This window comes from Anabrus simplex, chromosome 1 (genome assembly GCF_040414725.1).
Source record: "Anabrus simplex isolate iqAnaSimp1 chromosome 1, ASM4041472v1, whole genome shotgun sequence".
In the NCBI taxonomy this organism is placed as follows: domain Eukaryota; kingdom Metazoa; phylum Arthropoda; class Insecta; order Orthoptera; family Tettigoniidae; genus Anabrus; species Anabrus simplex.
Genome location: NC_090265.1, coordinates 1,411,372,971 through 1,411,391,528, shown reverse-complemented (window position 1 = coordinate 1,411,391,528; position 18,558 = coordinate 1,411,372,971). Strand labels below are relative to the sequence as shown.

Here is an 18,558-nt window from a genome sequence, read left to right as displayed (position 1 = left end):
TACTACTAGTCCCACGATAGAGAAAGTTCAGCCTGTCCTCACGTGGATAGGAGTAGAAAGTTTCCAGGTTCAGGAAATTAGGCAAATTTACATAGATATGACTATAATAATAATAATAATAATAATAATAATAATAATAATAATAATAATAATAATAATAATAATAATAATAATAGCAGAGAGCCTCCGGGGCTCAGACGGCAGCACGTCGGCCTCTCACCACTGGATACCGTGGTTCAAATCCCGGTCACTCCATGTGAGATTTGTGCTGGACAAAGCGGAGGCGGGACAGGTTTTTCTCCGGGTACTCCGGTTTTCCCTGTCATCTTTCATTCCAGCAACACTCTCTATTATCATTTCATAGCATCTATCAGTCATTAATATATCACTTTGGGAGTGGCGACCCCATCGTAATAACAGCCTATATGTGCTTCATTCATTACATCCCTGACCCGGTCAATGACTGGAAAACAGGTTGTAGGTTTTCATTTCCAATGATAATAGCGTATGGCCTGCGGAGAGGCTTGATGAAAGTTTTCTCTAGTAAAGGGCCTACAGGCGACATGCATGGTCTATCTGTGACGTACACGGATGATATATTAGAAACGACAAGAGAATGCATTGGAATAACTCTTTGAACAGACGGATGAAAGCACAATATGTCTTGCTGGACCACCGATGAGGGCGTGCGGCATCTGCCGTGTATGGGAAACTGTATCTTATTGTGGAGGAGGTAGTGCTGTGTGCGGTGTAGAAATTAAAAGGATTTTGGGGACTGCAAAATACCCAGTCCCCGAGTGGAAATAGTTAATAATTTAAGTCTAACACCAACGACCCTCTAGAGAATTGGACCCAGGGCTCTCTGAAGCTCACTATTCAGCCATGGAGCCAGCTGCTGGGTTGATGAAGTTAGGACACGTTGTACATTTGAGAAGGTGAATCTAAAATTATTCTAAACAAGAACTGACCTAGATAGGGAATTGTGTGCAAGTGAGAGAAACAGAGGGAAGCAAATCATTGTAGAGTCCAAGGTGAAATTATAGAAAGATTTCGGAAATAACCCGGAAAGTTTTGGTCAAGCGGTAGGGAGACGTTTCTGGAATGTAATGATGGATCTTAAAGTACATCTATATAGAGGAGCACCGCGCCTTCTGTAACGTCTAGACGGCACGTATAAGATTGCTCGTCACAGTATGCATCAGCAGGCGTGTCCGGAAGTAGTATCGTCACGCGCATGCCCAGTAGCACTGATAAATGACTTGAAAAGAAGGGAAGTGGTAGTGGTGGTCATTATTGTGTGAAGAGGAAATACAACTGGGCAACCATCCTCTATTAACTTTAGTGGAAGAGATTTGATACTTCGAAAATGAAGGAGTCGGCAAAAGAAAGAGACGGGACACGAAGTGCGTGAAAATGGGATTCTCTAGGCCTCGCAAACCTTATGACGTCGGGGCCGAAAGAGAACAAGAGTTGATGAGGGTGGTCGGATAGGAGAGATGAAAGTAAGAAAGAGTAATCGTTGTCAGACTCAGCTATGGGAACCGTTGTCGCTAATCCATACTCCCCAACTTAAGAGCCCCTGGTTCCTCTCTTAGTCACCTCTTATGACAGGCAAGGGATATCGCGAAGAATGAAGGGGAATCGGAAATAGGCCTAAATAGGCTTAAATGGTTTATTGTATAAATTAGGCTGTCAAAGATCAGATTTTTAGCTTGCGCTAGGTAACATAAAAATGCTGCGTAAGGAACAGTTATGTTTATGTTTTTTAGGTATAGAGAAGGAATATGGCAGAGTTGTTAGCCATACTGGTAGGCTATGGATTTAAGTGTAGATTATTAGAAGCAACCAAAAGTATTTATTTTGACAATTGGGCTATAGTGAGAATTGATGGTAGAAAGAGTTCTTGGTGCAAATTACTTAAGTTAGAGAGGGCTGTAATCTTTCAGATTTTTGTCCATACGTTTTACGGATCATCTACTGAAGGGTATAAAGTGCCAGGGGAGGAATTCAGTTAGGAGAAAATGTAGTAAGCAGCTGGGCCTATGCGGACGACTTTGTCTCAACGGCAGATTATGCTGAAAGAATGCAATCTAATACCTTGGATCTTCAAGATAGGTGCAATCAGTATGGCATTAAAATTAGCCTTTCCAAAACCTAAGTGATGTCAGTATGTAAGAAACCTAAGAGAATTGAATGTCAGGTTCAGAAAACAAAGCTGGAACAGATAAATGATTTCCTGTAATCTCCCAGGATGTTAGTATAGTAAGTGATATTGAATCAAGGTATAATAACGCTAATGTAGTGATTTCGCATTTGCCTTCAACATTATTCTGTAAGAAATAAGTTAGTTCCCTGACGGGACACTCTGCCCTTGCCTTTTTAACAATTATTATGAATAGTTTATAATCTCCTCCGTACTGTTGTATTGTTCATTGATTTCTTGCATCTGAATATTAATCATATTAGCGAAGAATCCTTTGGACAAAGAGAGGACGAATCGTAAATTTTGACCTTGCATGTGTCGTATATTTTCGTTGTAATAGAAAGGTTTCCATCCCAATACTTGACGAATTTGTAAGTTCCAAAGTAGACCATGAAAAGACGTCTGAATGACATCGGGTTCAATGGGCCTCCCTGGTCGGCATAGAGAACTGCATCAAACCTACCAGTGAAATGATTATCCAAACGACGAAAAAACGCTTCCAAATTTTCCTTCAACATTTGACCACTTTATTCATTCCAGTGACAGATCAAACTAGCACAGCTGACTGCATCCTACGACTTCCTCAACGCTGACAACGGGTATCACTCTACAACACAAAGTAAAATAAAATTTGTAAACCGGCCTCAGTTTTGTAGTCTCAGTAGTTAAACAACTGCCACTATTCAAACTCCATTCCTCATATTTGAAATTAACTGATTCAGTCAATTAAGAATATTAACTGATATAACAAGTGATTTTGTAAGAGAGTATTTGCCTATAATAATTATTTCTAAATTGCAGGTAGGATTCGCAACGAAGACCAAGAGGTTGCTACAACTAAGAAACCCAAGAACGGATATTGCTTTCAGCTTAGGAAACGATGTACGTTATTCTGAAGGCGCTGAACAAATTTCCATGTACATAGAAGCCACAGGTTCGTAAACAAAGTGTTCAAGCACTGCATCGTTTCAATAAATTACACTAGATAATTATATCGTAATAAGTTCATGTGAAATATTTAATAACCCTCATAATCGGTATTTTATTTCTTATCACTCATAATATTTGTGCACATGCTGATTCATGGATCACTTACTACTAATACAATATAAATCAGTGTGGAAAGAAAAATATATAAATTATTTTATTTACTAGTTCTAGATATAATTGCAATAAAGCTATATTTTATACAGAAAGTAGCCACGGGCTAAGGTCTAAATCTTAAAAGCAGTCAGTTGCTCTTGAAGTTGCCATCATGTGTTCAGCTGGGTCACCAGGAAAATACCTTAGGGGGCATTACTCAATTATATGCCGGACTATTTGCTTATACGTTGCACAGTCGCAGCTTGCAGACGTTTTTCTGCTCCATGTATGCACTGTTTCAGCACAGTTGCTACAGTTGGTTCTTTTCCTATTGGGATCTGCCATTTAAATAAAATCTTGGTGGTTTGATCGTGATGAAGGACATTTTAAGGTGTTCAGGTTTAGCATTGGTTTGCTCACTTCCGCATGTTTTTAACTCTTCATTTCCCTGTACGTGTCCCCTGGGTGGTGTTAATTAAGCAACAATATTACTGGCAACAGACAGTCCATGAAATTTCCTGGCACATGTAACATCACAAATTAAGGTTGAAGAACAATGGTGCTTTTGAGGACATTCTGTCCAGAAAATCTGGACTAAGCATAATAATTTGTCATTTTAACATAAAAGGCATCAACAGATTCAAGTGCCATTCCGTACGTTATAATAATAATAATAATAATAATAATAATAATAATAATAATAATAATAATAATAATAATAATAATAATAATAATAATCGATGTGGGCATTTTGATTTGACACAATGTAGTCTCTTAGCGTGACAATTAAACATTTCCTTTTATTGTACTAGGTATCAGAGAAGCTAGTAACCTATTGGGTGATCTGTTGCAGATTTTAATTATCTTTGTTGTCTACAGACGGAAATTGCCATCAGAGATCCTAAGATGCCCACATTGTTCAACGTAGAGTGCCGATAACACTGTATTTCTTTCACCCTTCCACCGTGTTACTATTTGGGTTTTATCTTACATATTTAGTATCCAGAAGGTGCATTCTGAAACTGATTGGTAAATGGAGATTTATATGTTATCATATTGATATTTGAACAAGTAACCACGGAATTAATTAATGTCGATTGAAATTCACGGGTTGTGTTCTAATTCAAAAAGACTACTATGGCATTATTTTTTACTTCCTAGCAAGAAAATCTCCGTTTGATAGATGAAAGTACGAAGGCTTGTAATCTTACTCCGTTTTGAATTAGTGACCATAGCCGCGAGACGGACAGGTTTACGTGAATTTTCAAAGTCGGCGACATGACTTTTCTTTCAAGAATTCCACATACAATAGCCGGGTTGCAATAATGGATGCCTCCAATGTGAAGACTAGGACACAATACTCACTTATCACACATCATAATCGTTAGTCAAGTCACTCTGGACGTAAGGGGTAATTGTAAACCATTTTAGAGAGTGTCATTTAACCCTGACGTTGAATCTACTGTGAGCCGAAAGTAAGTAAGATGAAGAGCAAACAAAACGACATTACAGAGGCGCTCCCTTGGGTGAATAAAATATTGTTCACTATAACACATAATATCATTTTTAACACCAAATGTCGTGTGAGGACAGGTGAGGGACTGCCGCCGTGTTTACATGGAAACGCTGCACGACAAAATTATAACTGGGGTTAAAATGAAGAACAAGTTTGACAGTCAACTCAATATAATTTTATTTATAGTAGGCCGATGATAACTGCAAGAGGAAATGAATGACTTCTTAGTGAGCAATTTCCAAGCCAGTAAATAAATAAATAAATAAATAAATAAATAAATAAATAAATAAATAAATAAATAAATAAATAAATAATAAATAAATAAATAAATACAATGGAATTAATAAAATCTATGAACTTATTTTATCTTTACGGCTGACATTATTGAATTTATTAACTGCCAGCTAACTTACCTGGATTTTGGAGTAGCGCCACGGGTGTCTCATACAAAAGGTCTTAGGGTTTCACACCTTCTTCAGGTAGCATGTACCCTCCTTCTTCACCTTTCTGTAGCACATCCAGATATTAACTAAGTTCAGGTAGACTTCTTTATTCAATATCTTTCAATTTTGTTTTGGACAGCTTCTTAATGTCCGGTACTATGGTAGCAGGTTTGATGACGGGGAAGGAAAAACTTTTAGCGACGAACATGCTTTTATTCAAGTCAGAGTGGTAGGTGGTTTCGCCTCTTATTAGAATATTGTGCCTCCTTTCTGCTCTACTCAGTGCGATGCATTTACCTTCAGCAAACTTGAAGTGCCATGTACCTGTTTGTTTCAAATACATTTATGCACTGGAATTCCAACCGTACACAGGACAGTCTTCAACAAGTTTGATACATTTCCATGTTGCCGTACTATGTCCAAGTCCTTTCCAGAATTAACTATCTAAATTTATTTATTGGAAGCCCCATGAGTTGGGATACAAGAGTGTCCTCTTACCTGAAAGTTCAGTACGGGCAACGTGTTTAGGAGCGTGATAAATGAGCCATTTCTCACACATACCTCACAGACACAGCTCTTATTTTGGCAACTGTGACCGTCACACACGAGTCTGACCTTCATCATACCTACCATTTCAGTCTTAATTAGTCTGTCAAAGAGATCAGAAGCAACTTTACTGGAACCATTTGCAAATCTGTCCTCATACTAGCAGTAGCGGAACATCAAAGCCTGAAAGTACAACTGGTGGCTAAAATATACTTCTTGGTCAATGATGGAAGGAGACACTGATTTTTATGTATGTCGAAAGACAAAATCAATATTTCGTTGTATGATTGCCGTAGCAGACCGTAGAAGGTTTTATCTCTCAACACCTGAACTCGGTTCCTTACGAGTACATTTATCAGTTTCTCTGGGTCCCTTTCTGCGGTCTTACCCTCTTCGAGTTCAGAACACAATTTTTAAATCATTTATTTCTCACAAATAACAAGATACACTATTAACATACAAAAGTAACACAACAAGCAAAGCACTCAATCTCTTATTACAGTATAATGTTACCTAGTCACAAGTTCTTCTGTCCTTGAAGAAAAGGGAAATTAAAAAAACACCTTTTCCCTCGTATCTGATTGTTCTAGAGAATAAACATTTCGACTGAAAAAAAAAAAACTATTGGCACAAAACACATTGCGTGAAAAACACTGCACTATCCACTGCACGAACATTCGACTGTTATAATGAAACACTCTCCAGTTCCTTAACTTGATGTTTCTCTCTCGATGGCACACGTTTCAGTAACTCTTGTTTGGTATCATTTAGAAGACGAATGAACGTGTTCAGGGAGCACTGTTCGTTTGTCTGAAAATAATAAAGATACCCCAACACAAGCCAGGTTTGCGCATATTTCAAGTGCTGCGCACCGAAATCTAGCTCAAGGGCTGTTCTGTAAGCTGCATTAGGATTAGCTGATCCTGTCATCTATCTTAGCACAGAACAAAACCCCTTCCAGACTACTTTGACATTCCCACATGCAGTAAGTTTATGCCTCTGTGTGTCCACCTCCAGACATTGTTTACAGAGTGGGGATTGGGTGATGTTGTGACGGAATTTTTTATCTTCTGTGGGGATAATTCCGTTTATAACTTTATATGCGGCTACTTTCCAGTCAGTTGGTATATGAGGATCTTTGAAATTTCTCCAGATTTCATTCCATTTCCTATTTGGGTACTTCTCCGTGATCTGCGGTTGTGTTTCGTTCTTCTTTAATAGATGATTGTATATTACTCTTGTAGGAGGACCGTTGTTTCCTGTCACTCGTATCGTATCTATCGCTTTTAGCGCTCTTCTAAACCACCGTTCCGGCACTAAATACTTCGGGTTTTGCTGACTTGTATTCCAAAATTGAGTATTATGAGCAGCTCCTACTCCTGTCTTCGCAATCATTATCTCTCGCATTAAAAGTGCTTGGCATTTTTCGCCGACTGCTATGAGACACAGTCCTCCGTGCGCCTCGGATTTTCTCACTTGTGATCTTGCTACACGAAACATACATCCCCGCCATAAATAATAACTAATACAGAGTTCAACTCGCTGGCTTACTTTTACCGGCATGGGTAGAATTTGTGCCACATACCACAATTTAGATAAGGCAAACAAGTTTATATGACACACCTTTTGGATGGTGTTCATGTTTCGACTCGAACTGATTGACAATGTGGCGCGTACCCTTGAAACTATGGTTGTCCAGTTTATGTCAATATTTTGGGACATATTAGGGGTAAACACTAATCCCAAAATCTTAATTCTATCGGACGCAATTGTCATCTCTTGTGACCAGCTACCAAGTGGTAGTATCTCGGACTTTTGGTAACTGACTTTGGCATTAGAGGCTTTCTCGTAAGTTGTTATTATGCTCTTCAACTGTGGGGCAACGGTTGGTGTCTGCAGTAATATGGTGACGTCGTCATCATAGGCTGCAACCGTGAACAGGCTCTGGGGGTTGGGAATCGTGCACAGTACAAAGTGGACTGCCCGAATAAAGGGCTCAATAGTTAAAGCAAAAAGAGTCATTGATAGGGGGCACCCTTGTCCTACCGATGTTTTAATTGGAATTGGTCTACAAAAGTGTCCATAAAGAAATATTCGAGAATGCGCCGAACTATACAGGGTTCGAATAAGATTGCATATTGCGGTTGGGAGACCCAAGCGTTGCAGCACTGCTAACAAGTACCCATGATGCACTCTGTCGAAAGCTTTGCGGAAGTCCAGGTTTAGAATCGCGCCCATTTCAGTTGGTTCTGCTTCAAAGTGTAACACTGCATTTCTTACTGCCTGTAGGATGTGGGTAATTTTCCTTTCAGGAATAGCACATGTTTGTCCTACTCTGATGATGTTATTAAGGTAGGGTCGTATTCTGTTCGCCAGTATTTTCATGAAGAGTTTGTAATCGGTGTTGAGGAGTGTTATCGGGCGGAAATCCGATACAGTTCGTGGTGTAGGGACTTTGGGTAAAAGGATTATAATTCCTTCATTAACGCCTGTGCGAACAATAGTTGCATTAGCGTTAAAAGGGTTGTTTTCAGGATGTTCCAGTACTTTTTGTAGAAACGGTAAGTCAGACCATCAGGGCCTGGAGCTGATCTCTTACTGGCCGATCGTAGGGCCTCGAATAGTTCACTTTCTTCAATTGGACGGAGGAGCTGTTGCCTATCATCACTGAGTTGTCAGTTAGCAAGTATCCTTGTTGGTGGGAGTTTTAGTGCTAAGATTGAAGAACGTTAGCAAGAAATGACGAAAATAGGATGGAATTACCTTGTGGTTATACTTTTCCTGGCAACTGTCTTGTCGTAGATACTGTGTTATGCTTCTGTTCGGACTAAGGTACATTCTGCTCCTTGAGTTTGACCTGAAGTGATGTGATTCCACATATTTTAGAGAAGATATAAAGATTTAACACTTTTTCATTTCTCCACTATACGACCCATTGGTGTTTTCCTCTCACCACACCGTCTTTCCAGGATAGCATTTCCAGTATTGCAGAAATTTTAGCTACGGAGTCTGCCCTATACAGAGAAAAGCCAAGAATCTAAGTGAAGACTTTCTAACAGTCAGTGACTTTGTGACCACTGTTATTGACTACTGAGAATTTAGTCTGAAACAGATTTCAGAATGCCTTGTAATCTTTGGTCTTCTACTCTTCACTGATATCGTCTCGGTATATTTGAAGAGGAGTTCATTTAGTAAAGTGTAATTCTTGTTAGAGAAAATGCTTTATGAAATGCTTGTAGATCAGTCGTAGGGAGAGAGTCACTCTGAATGTTGGAGCAGTGTTCAGTTCCTTTGGAGTATGCCTGAATGGAAGTAGGAGTAGGACAATTTCTTAATGATATAAACATACAGTGAAGTACAGCGAACAAGCAAGGTTAAGACAGGGTTAGTCCCTGATGCAACAAGAATTTCCTGGTTGGCTTATCTATGAAAGTAATAATACGATGACCTTTTTGTTTAATAACCGTGATTTTAAGTTCAGTACGTCTGAATAATGAAATATTTTTACCTCGTCTTGTATGCGAAGTTTTCCTTCCATGTACTCGATGAGGATGCGTAGGCCATTTCCTAGCTTTGGATGAAGAAAAAGGTTAAGCTTCTCGCGTAATAATAGCGTTGCTATACACAGCACTGCGAAACTACCAACAATGTTGGTGAAATTCAACAACAAGTACATGCAAAAAATGCATAAAAGGTTGATAATATTATCTGTTACAATACAAGAAATTATTGTGGCATACCGAAGACACCCTGCCCCCGCTAACACAATCCAAGACTTTATAGCAAACACAGTTACGTGACTTTACCATCGTGAATGACATTGGCTGTTTCGGAGAATGCTCTGTTTGATCCTTAGTTGCCTACAAATTAGAATGGAGATTTTAGATATCCCTATTTCATTCCAAGTGTGTGTTTTTAAATGTAATTTCTGATGTGATTTTGTCTTTTAATCAGAAACACGAAAAGATGGGTAGCCAAAGGACTTAATGGCATATGCATCTCATTAGACTGAAGTTGGAGATTGCTACTTTTGGAACTAGTACCCTCATCTAACTTCTGCTATAATTTCCCTAATTCTATCGTAACGGTACCGTTATGTTGAGTGTATGATTTCCGGTCCTATTCACAGGAAGGAACAGAATTTACATTCAGTTGTGGTTTTGAAACAAGTTACATTCAGAAGTGGTTATGGAACAAATTAACACATTTTCACATTTTAAACCCCGCTGAACTTTGTCCTTAGGAGCCGAACGTAAACTGTTGCTATACCATCATCTTGGCCTGAAAGAGCGCTTTCGAATGTTAGCCCACGTGAGGGGTTGAAATTTATATTTATACTAGCCGATGTACCCGTGCTTCGCTACGGGATTCTCAGAAAGACTGTCGTTATGGTTGTCCTAACTGAAGTCAACATAGGTCATTACAAAAACATCAGTAGGAATGTAGCTATTAAAAGTAATGTTTTCATATAAAATACTCGATTAAATGAAAAACCGCACATTTTCTTATTTTTAATGAACAGTACGACGGTGCCGATCTAACAGTCCAAAGTTCCAGAGCTGAAATGACCAGGCAACAGATAGAGATGAACACTCCTCTATTCTTATTCCGTTAAATATGCACAGTGCTCATTCCAGCCTGTGCCCCAGAGTAGGAATCCAATAGTGGGAATCCTGTGATTAACTAGTGTGTTACGTGCCAGTAGTATCGGAAATTTATGAACCATAGGAATGCATGCTAATGAAGGAAGTTATCTAACTCCCCAGCTACTTCCCGCCAATATTCAGGCAGTCTGTTACACTCTGCACGATCGGGCAAGTTGGCCGTGTGGTTAGGGGCGCGCAGTTGTGAGCTTGCATCCAGGAGATAGTGGATTCGAACCCCACTGTCGGCAACCCTGAAGATCGTATGCCGTGTTTTCCCATTTTCACACCAGGTATATGCTGGGGCTGTACCTTACTAACGGCCAGTGCCGCTTCCCTCACCCTCCTAGACCTTTCCTATCCCATCGTCGCCATAGGACCTATCTGTGTTGTGCTACGTAAAGCAAATTAAAAAAATACTCGGTACGCAGCAATAATCCTATCTATCGGAGATGAGTGGCAACAGAAGATACAAAGCACATCACATCAAACAATGGTCAATGTAATGTTGATCAATTTTATGGGCTTTCTATTTTGTACGTCTTCATATTTTGTTTTCTTTCGACTCAGTGACATTAGGGCGTCTTATAAAATTATTTATAGCGTAGACGGCAGCTACTTATTCCCCGACTCTGCATACCGATTTTTATTAAATTCTCTTCAGCCGTTTTCTCGTGATGTGTGTGCACACAGACAGACAGACAGACAGACAGACAGACAGACAGACAGACAGACAGACAGACAGACAGACAGACAGACAGACAGACAGACAGACAGACATTACGGAAAATTTCTTTGTTACTGTGGACACAACCAATACCGAAATACCATCGTTTTCAAATTCTCAGCAATGTAAGGACAAAACTTTTATTTTATACATACATGAACAAATGACCAATTTTTTAAACATATTGTTACAAATTGTCATTGTTCCCCGTTACTATAATATCATCATGCTGCACGTTTTCTTCCTTCAGCTTTCTCAAGTACATCCACATAGTAATTAACGTTCGGTAGATTTCTCTATTTACACTCAAAATATGAAGTAAAACGCCATTCAACATCTTTTATTTTTGTTTAGGATAGCTTTTTGATGCTGTTAGCCTGTTTATTTGTGAAACTTATAAACTGATCGAGGCATTCTCTCGTTGGGGAGCCTGGAAGCGCACTTAGTGCGCTTAAGCGAGCACTGGAAGCGCGAGACCCCTAGGGGAGATGTTGCATGTCTTCATCGTTCGCTTAGGGCTATGCCTTGTTGTATACCTACTCACTCTATCTATTGCCAGAACATTCATCTCCTTATAGCAATTGCCGTCCATCTACATCGTTAGGCCTAGGTCCTTTTGTATGTATGTCTTGGTAGCCCTCTTCCCTTTTCTTCGATAACTTTCCCTTCCATGATTTTGCAAATGAAATCGTTGTGTCCCATTAGATGGCCAAACAATTTAACTTTCTTCATCTATATTTCTCTGATGAGACTTATCTTTTCATATCGCACTAAAATAACGTGGCATTTACAGCAGGTGCGAGCGTTACCGACATACGAGGAATGGTCAGTGCAGTGTTGGCCGAATAGGTAAGTACGCGTGTACCGGCACGAGTCCAGTACTTAGGAAAGGTATTAAAATCGTGTGCATCACAATCATATCTCTTTGGTGCTAATTCTTGAACTGTTTACACGGCCGCTATATGCCAGTGACGTTTGCATCTAATGTAGCTAAGGCCTTAAATTTCCTAGCGGTGATGTAATATGGAATGTATCACTGACATTGTCAGAAACAGCCAGTGATAAACTGGCTGGTTTAATAACACCAACCCTCTATGCATGCAGGACTTCGGAGTGAGACGTTGTCGCGTCAAAAGATGATCGGCTGAAAATTTCGAAATCGCGGAGTATTGTCACAACGGAAAGGAAGGTGCACTTTGTCATAGAGATTTTTTTTCTAGTAAGTGGAAAGACGACTCCCTCTGTGAATCAGTGGCAGGGGTTTTTCACCTGAACTCTAAGAACTCGGTGTCAAACATAGTAGACTTACTCAAATTTTTGAAGGTCGGAACTTATTTGGGAAAGACTAACGGTGTCCGACCTTCGGACTATTGAAAATGTAAAGGCCAGATTTCTGAAACGAACACTGGGCATCTCCAAAATGTCACCATCACGACTTGCGTATGAATTATCCAAGGAAACGTTTTTACTCGAAGATTTGAAAATGAGAATGCAGCTTCCACATACGCAGCAAGAAAAGGAAGTTCTCCAAGAGCGAAAGAGGAAACAAGCAGAAATCAGCCTGGACTTTTACTCAACTGATGCTATGATTGACCGCAGCTGGACCGGTCCAAATAATGGCATGAGAAGTGCTTTGAATAGGCTGGCGGTACATGGGTTTCACCATCGTCTATGCCGGCGATCAGGCTTCCATGAACCATCTCTACATTGTGTGTGTATGTTGTGTGACAAACATTGCGATCGCTATCACTTCAGCAAGTGCAACAAAAGAACAAAATCTTTACTAGAATATGCGAAAGATTAATGTATTTTAATGCACATTTGTGCGCTATTAAATATATTAAAAAAGTTTTTTTTTAACTCCATGCCGTACGACGTCGGCATGTAAAAGCTTGTAGCGTAACGTACTGCGAAATTTCTGAAGATGTAGAAAAAAACAAGCCTATAGCTCACTTCTTCTGGGACGCACTTGGTGTTTCAACGACGGAGGTTATTTAAGAGAGGCTCAGTCATAGATCGCCCAAGAGATACCAGTCTTCTCTTATGCCATCTGGTGGAGAAAAGTAGAACGTCGAAATTGGCGCGTAGGCAGACTACGCCTAAAATTAAGATACCTGCACACAATGACTAACGTCGTAGATAATTATCGTTATGCAGCAATATTTGTGAAATAATTAGGATATAACATTGACAAGGGGGTAGTCTAGTGTTACTAAAATGTTGGATACTTTGAGCTGGTAAGACATGGAGGCAAGGAGGCGAGATGTTCAGCCATGTGGTATGTCTCGAGCTGTCTGTGGTGAGTTAGCGTGGAATGGAGTAAGTAGAATAAGAAACTTGAGTGGAGATTTTGGAAGTAAGACATATAGTAATATGAAGATAAAGTTGGAATTCGTGAGGATTGATTGGGGCAAATATTCATTTATAGGATGAGGAGTAAGAGATTTGAATAAATTATCAAGGGAAATGCTCGTTAGATTGTCAAATTCGTTGAAAGTTTTTAAGAAAAAACTAGGAAAAACAATTATCAATAAACGAAAGTATGAAGTAAACAATTGATAGGGGACCTGCCACGTCGGCGACCTTCCTAAATGCAGATCATTGATGACTGGTTGAAGATTTAAAGTCTGTAAATATATATCAGAATGGAAGCAATCTGTACATACGTACTTGACTCTGAAATTCTTATTTTGAGGATCCTACTGACATATCTCTATTAAACAAAGCTTTCATAGCTGTGCACTCCATAATCACTGTGTTGTCACACAATGTCGTCATTGGAAAGAATCGATGTGCGCATGATCAGATTACAGATTACAGTACATGAATTGTTATTGCTCGTCTGGCGATACACGAAACTTTATGTATACAACTCATTCATGTGTAGGACACGTAAATGCGGTTGCTCCATATCGGCTTAATTATGTTCGGAACAGAAATTCTGCACAAAAAGTTCCCAATGTTAACACATTTTTAGGGTGACTGTCATCTTTTCCTGGAAGGGAAGGGAGATTGATGGTATGAAACAAAGATAAGAGGGACCGACGAGCGATGTTCAGCCCCTTAAAACCACAATCATCATCAAAGAGAAAAAGTTGTTCCTAGTACCTCCCTTAAAACTAGCCGAATGCAAATATCTAAACAACAATTCCCTGTACCGTTTTTTCATACGATAAATAACGAAACGACCTGTCTTAGCGCTTGTGAGCGTTGTGAGAAAGGGAGGAAGGAGCAGGGTTCGTTTGGCGAACCATTCTGTGAATAGAAATAGGTGAACTGATTTCCCCACAAGTCCGGCTTATTGACTGAATGGTATATGTAGCGACCTTCGGTTAAGAGGACCCTTTGGTCGATGCCCGGTCGGGCCGCGAATTTTAACTACGTTTGCTTAATTTCTCCGGTTCAAGAACTGGGTATTTATGATCACCTTAAGACGTGTCTTCATGTATATACCGCACTCAGCGAGGGATCCCACCTTTACCGCCTCAAGGGCAGTGTCCTAGACCGTGAGACTTTGGGTCGGAGATACAACTGGGAAGAATGACCAGTACCTCTCCCAGGTGGCCTCACCTGCTACGCTGAACAGGGGCCTTGGTGGGGGATTGGAAGATTGGAAGGGATAGACAAGGAAGGGGGAAGGAATCGGCCGTGGCCTTAAGTTATGTACCATCCCAGCATTTGTCTGGAGGAGAAGTGGAGAAACCACGGCAAACCATTTCCAGGATTTCTGAGGTGGGAATCAAACCCACCTCTACTCAGTTGACCTCCCGAGGCTGAGTAGACCCCTTTCCAGCCCTCGTACCAATTTTCAAATTTCGAACCCGGCCTCCGGGGGTTGCAGCTAATCACACTAACCACTACACCATAGAGGCGGACAAAGCAAAGCAAAGTCACCTCCGTACAGGCCATGAAGGCCCTTGGAGGGTAAAGGTTTCCACCATTGTAAATCTCGGCAAGTGATGGGGTAGAGTGGTTAGCTCTACGCCCGGCCGCCTTTGCCCCCAGGAATTAACCTGGTACTCATTTTTGGTGTAGGCTGAGTGAACCTCAGGGCCATATGCACCTCCGGAAGTGGAAATCTCGTTTCTTAAATTTTACGACTTCCTGTCAGGGATTCGAACCCACGTCCTTCCGGGCGTACCGAGCACGCCTTTACCGCCTCGGTCAGGCAGCCCCTGATCTAGGTTCTACTTTTCAATTTCTTCGCGAAGTGAAAAGTCTTTGCGAATGAGTGATCCGATCAAGTTTCTTCCATGGGCAAACTGTATCATACTCCGAGATTTTAATGCTTTTCTTTTTTCGTGACGAATTTGACAGTATAAGAATTGTGGTACTGGTAGTTTGAAAGTTTCGATCATTGGAAAGATAGATGATAACAAGAAGCTGGCTGCGCTAGAAGTTGTCAAGGAGAAACAGGACATCATTTTCGGCAGCTTTAAAAGTAACCTCCCAAATGATAACAAGCATCAATATTAACGAGTGTACCGTCATCACATCCACACACAGAAAGAAATTCACCCTTAATTAGAAATTCTGTCGCTATATTTTATGGATTATTAGACCAACGTTCTAGGTTAGGAAATATTATATTTACTATAGCATCTGAAACTTCGGTAACAGTTCTGAAAATAATTAATTTTGACGTCCCATGGATTGCTGCTACACCGTACAGTTGGGCACCATTTCCTAACCAATGTAAGCATATAAGAATTTGTTCTTTTTCGGAAAGGGACTGACTTCTTTTTGTTGCATGTTCCAATAAATGACCGATCATGTCGAGAATATAGCCAGCCTCTGTTGTGGTAATACAGAAACACTCGCGAAATTCCGTCGAAGTGGGGTTATGAAAATTAATCCTGTCCTTGTACGTTCTCTTGTTGGATTCTTTATCATTGTCCTCACTTGATGATAAGAAAAGCTCTCGTCGTAACATGGTTATATCACTAAGTCCAATTCCACACCGAGAACATAGTGTACATACATATTAATTAACGGGTGAAAAGGGAATCATCTCATTGCAAGATTTCTTTTCTTTGCACTTTGCATTTCTGTACCTATGGAGGAACATAACAGGCTTAAAAATTGAAAATATTCCTCACTTACTTTTCATTTTTCACTTTGCGAGAAAAATCTGAAAAGTGATAGTGGAACAAAATCTGATCTGAAAGTGCAAAGTGCAAAGTGCGAAGTGCAAAGTTGCAAAGTTCGTTCGTGGAACAGGCCCCTGGTCCCACCAGACACAAAGCACGATCTTCTTGCCGAAGCGATTCGGCCTTGCTGTTGATAGACCGACTTCGCCAGGTGACAGCCACGATCTTCTCCGCTTCGGGTTTTCAGAATAAATCCATTTTTCGTCACCCGTCACACTTCAGTAGAGAAACAAGTGATATTGCGGTTTTCCATTTGCCGATCATTCAAATCGTGCAGGACGCATTTACCGAGTTTATTGATCTTTCCTGTTGCATGTGACATATTTAATACTTGTGCCAATTGCTGTTGAGTTTGAGTTGGGTCGTCATCCAGTAACGCCTGCAATTGCTCGTCTTCACAATCTCGTGGTCTACCAGAGCGCGCACTGTCTTTCACATTGAAATCACCACGTTTAATTGTCGAAACTGTGTCTCACATGTTCTAATCGATGGAGCGTGTTCCCCACATGTTTCTACCAGCAAACGATGACTTTCCACACTATTTTCCTTTTGATTAAATAAGAAAAGCAATGCGTGCCGCAAATGTTCTTTTTAGGGAGCAAACGTCGATATGATCACTGAACGATACAACATAGACGCTGGTGTTTGGCTGACTTAACTTGTGTGTTGGTAGGTTAATGTCAGACGAACAACCTGACGTATGTGTAAAATTCATACGCTGCGTACTGTTTGCTGGCGCCATCTTTTAATGAAACTGGAAAACACTTATGCATACACGTGACAAGTTTCAATGCTGCTATTCTTACCTAAAAATGATTCTTGAGGAGAGATGTCTTCATAACGCCTGCCAGGGTCCAACCCACCCGCCCCTAGAGAATATTTACTTTCGTAACCTAAAATAGTGGTCCAAGCGTCATTATCCATGGTTTCTGTCAAGGATCATGGGCACTGGCTGACGTTACCAACCACCGCAAAAGAAGAGAAGACTAAAGAGGCCCGCGAAGTTTGAAAGTTTCATGGTGTCGGACGGTAACCTTACACTTCCTCAATTTCTCCTTTAATCTAGGGCAGGCCCTCTCAGGGTGCATGCGCGTGGTGCATGCACTGTGCACGGTGCAAAAGACGACTGGGCTTGGTTGATCAGAGTGCAGACCACCCACTCCTCGATTTGGAGCAATAGCGCTTACTCTCTCTTTCCTCACGCCTTTCTCGCTCGCTCCGCCTGTCTCCCTCTGCCCCACTTGCGCCGTAGCACTCGAAATCCGGGCTGAGTTGAGCCGAGCTTAGCCGGGTAGCCCAGAGACGAAGCGTTCATCCGAGCCATATCGAGCGGCACCGATGCACAGTGCACGGAGCTCTTGCGCCTCGCTCTGCACGCGTGAGATTTTGGGCGTTTGAGAGGCCCTGATCTAGGGGCTTACGGCAAGAAAGTAAGGTCATTTATTAGCTTTAACGTATTTTTGCATATCCAGGCCAATCTCTCAGGAGAATAGTGGCCCCCTAGGGGCTGCGTCCCCTTCGATAAACTCTTTTCTATCGTCGCGGCGGCGGATGTTGCTGTATGACAAGAAAAAAATATATAGCCATATCAAAAGTCAACAATCAACAGATGGCAGTATTGCTATTCTACTTACCTCAGCGCTACTAGTGGAAACCTAAGTATTAAACAAAGTACAGTCACTTCGCGTGTGCCACATAATGGTGCCTCGTATTGCTAAGATTGCGGAGAAGACTCTATAGTTTTGCCCAAACTCGTACCTACGGCATTTCCTAACGTATTTCTTACGGAACATGACACTTATTAATCCTCACAACGACTTATAATTACGCACGCAACACATATGTACAACGCGGTGTCATGGTTAAGAACAAATTTTAAATGGACAAGCATTGTACATACATTAAATACAAACACATAATTGTTGACAGACCTGTAACTGAGCTGCCGATGTGGCGTCTCTATGAGTATATCTTGCAAGCCAGCTATCCTCTAAGAGATTTAGAAAATCATACTGACAATAGGCAATTTTACTTTAACCAACTCTTCATCTACACACGTAAGACGTACATTTAAACTTCCTAAAATAATGAATTTAAACACAAACTTTATTTTATTCACACGAGAATCAGAGCTGTGTTGCACCGCAACCCCTTGACTGCAGCTAAGAAAATTGTAGGAAGCTCCTTCCGTTGACAAAGCCAGGTGGTTGAGAAATGTTTTCCTACGCTTGTCTCGACACCATCTGC

At 40.7% G+C, this 18,558-nt stretch overlaps 1 protein-coding gene across 1 annotated transcript in view; it reads left to right on the top strand.

Moving 5' to 3' along the window:
* The window catches only part of LOC136879057 (hemolymph lipopolysaccharide-binding protein), a 36,636-nt gene that overhangs the window by 4,739 nt on the left and 13,339 nt on the right, over positions 1-18,558 (top strand). The window contains exon 3 of the mRNA XM_067152798.2: positions 3,005-3,137. Coding sequence (XP_067008899.2) covers positions 3,005-3,137 — 133 coding nt within the window. The remainder of the gene's footprint in view (positions 1-3,004; positions 3,138-18,558) is intronic.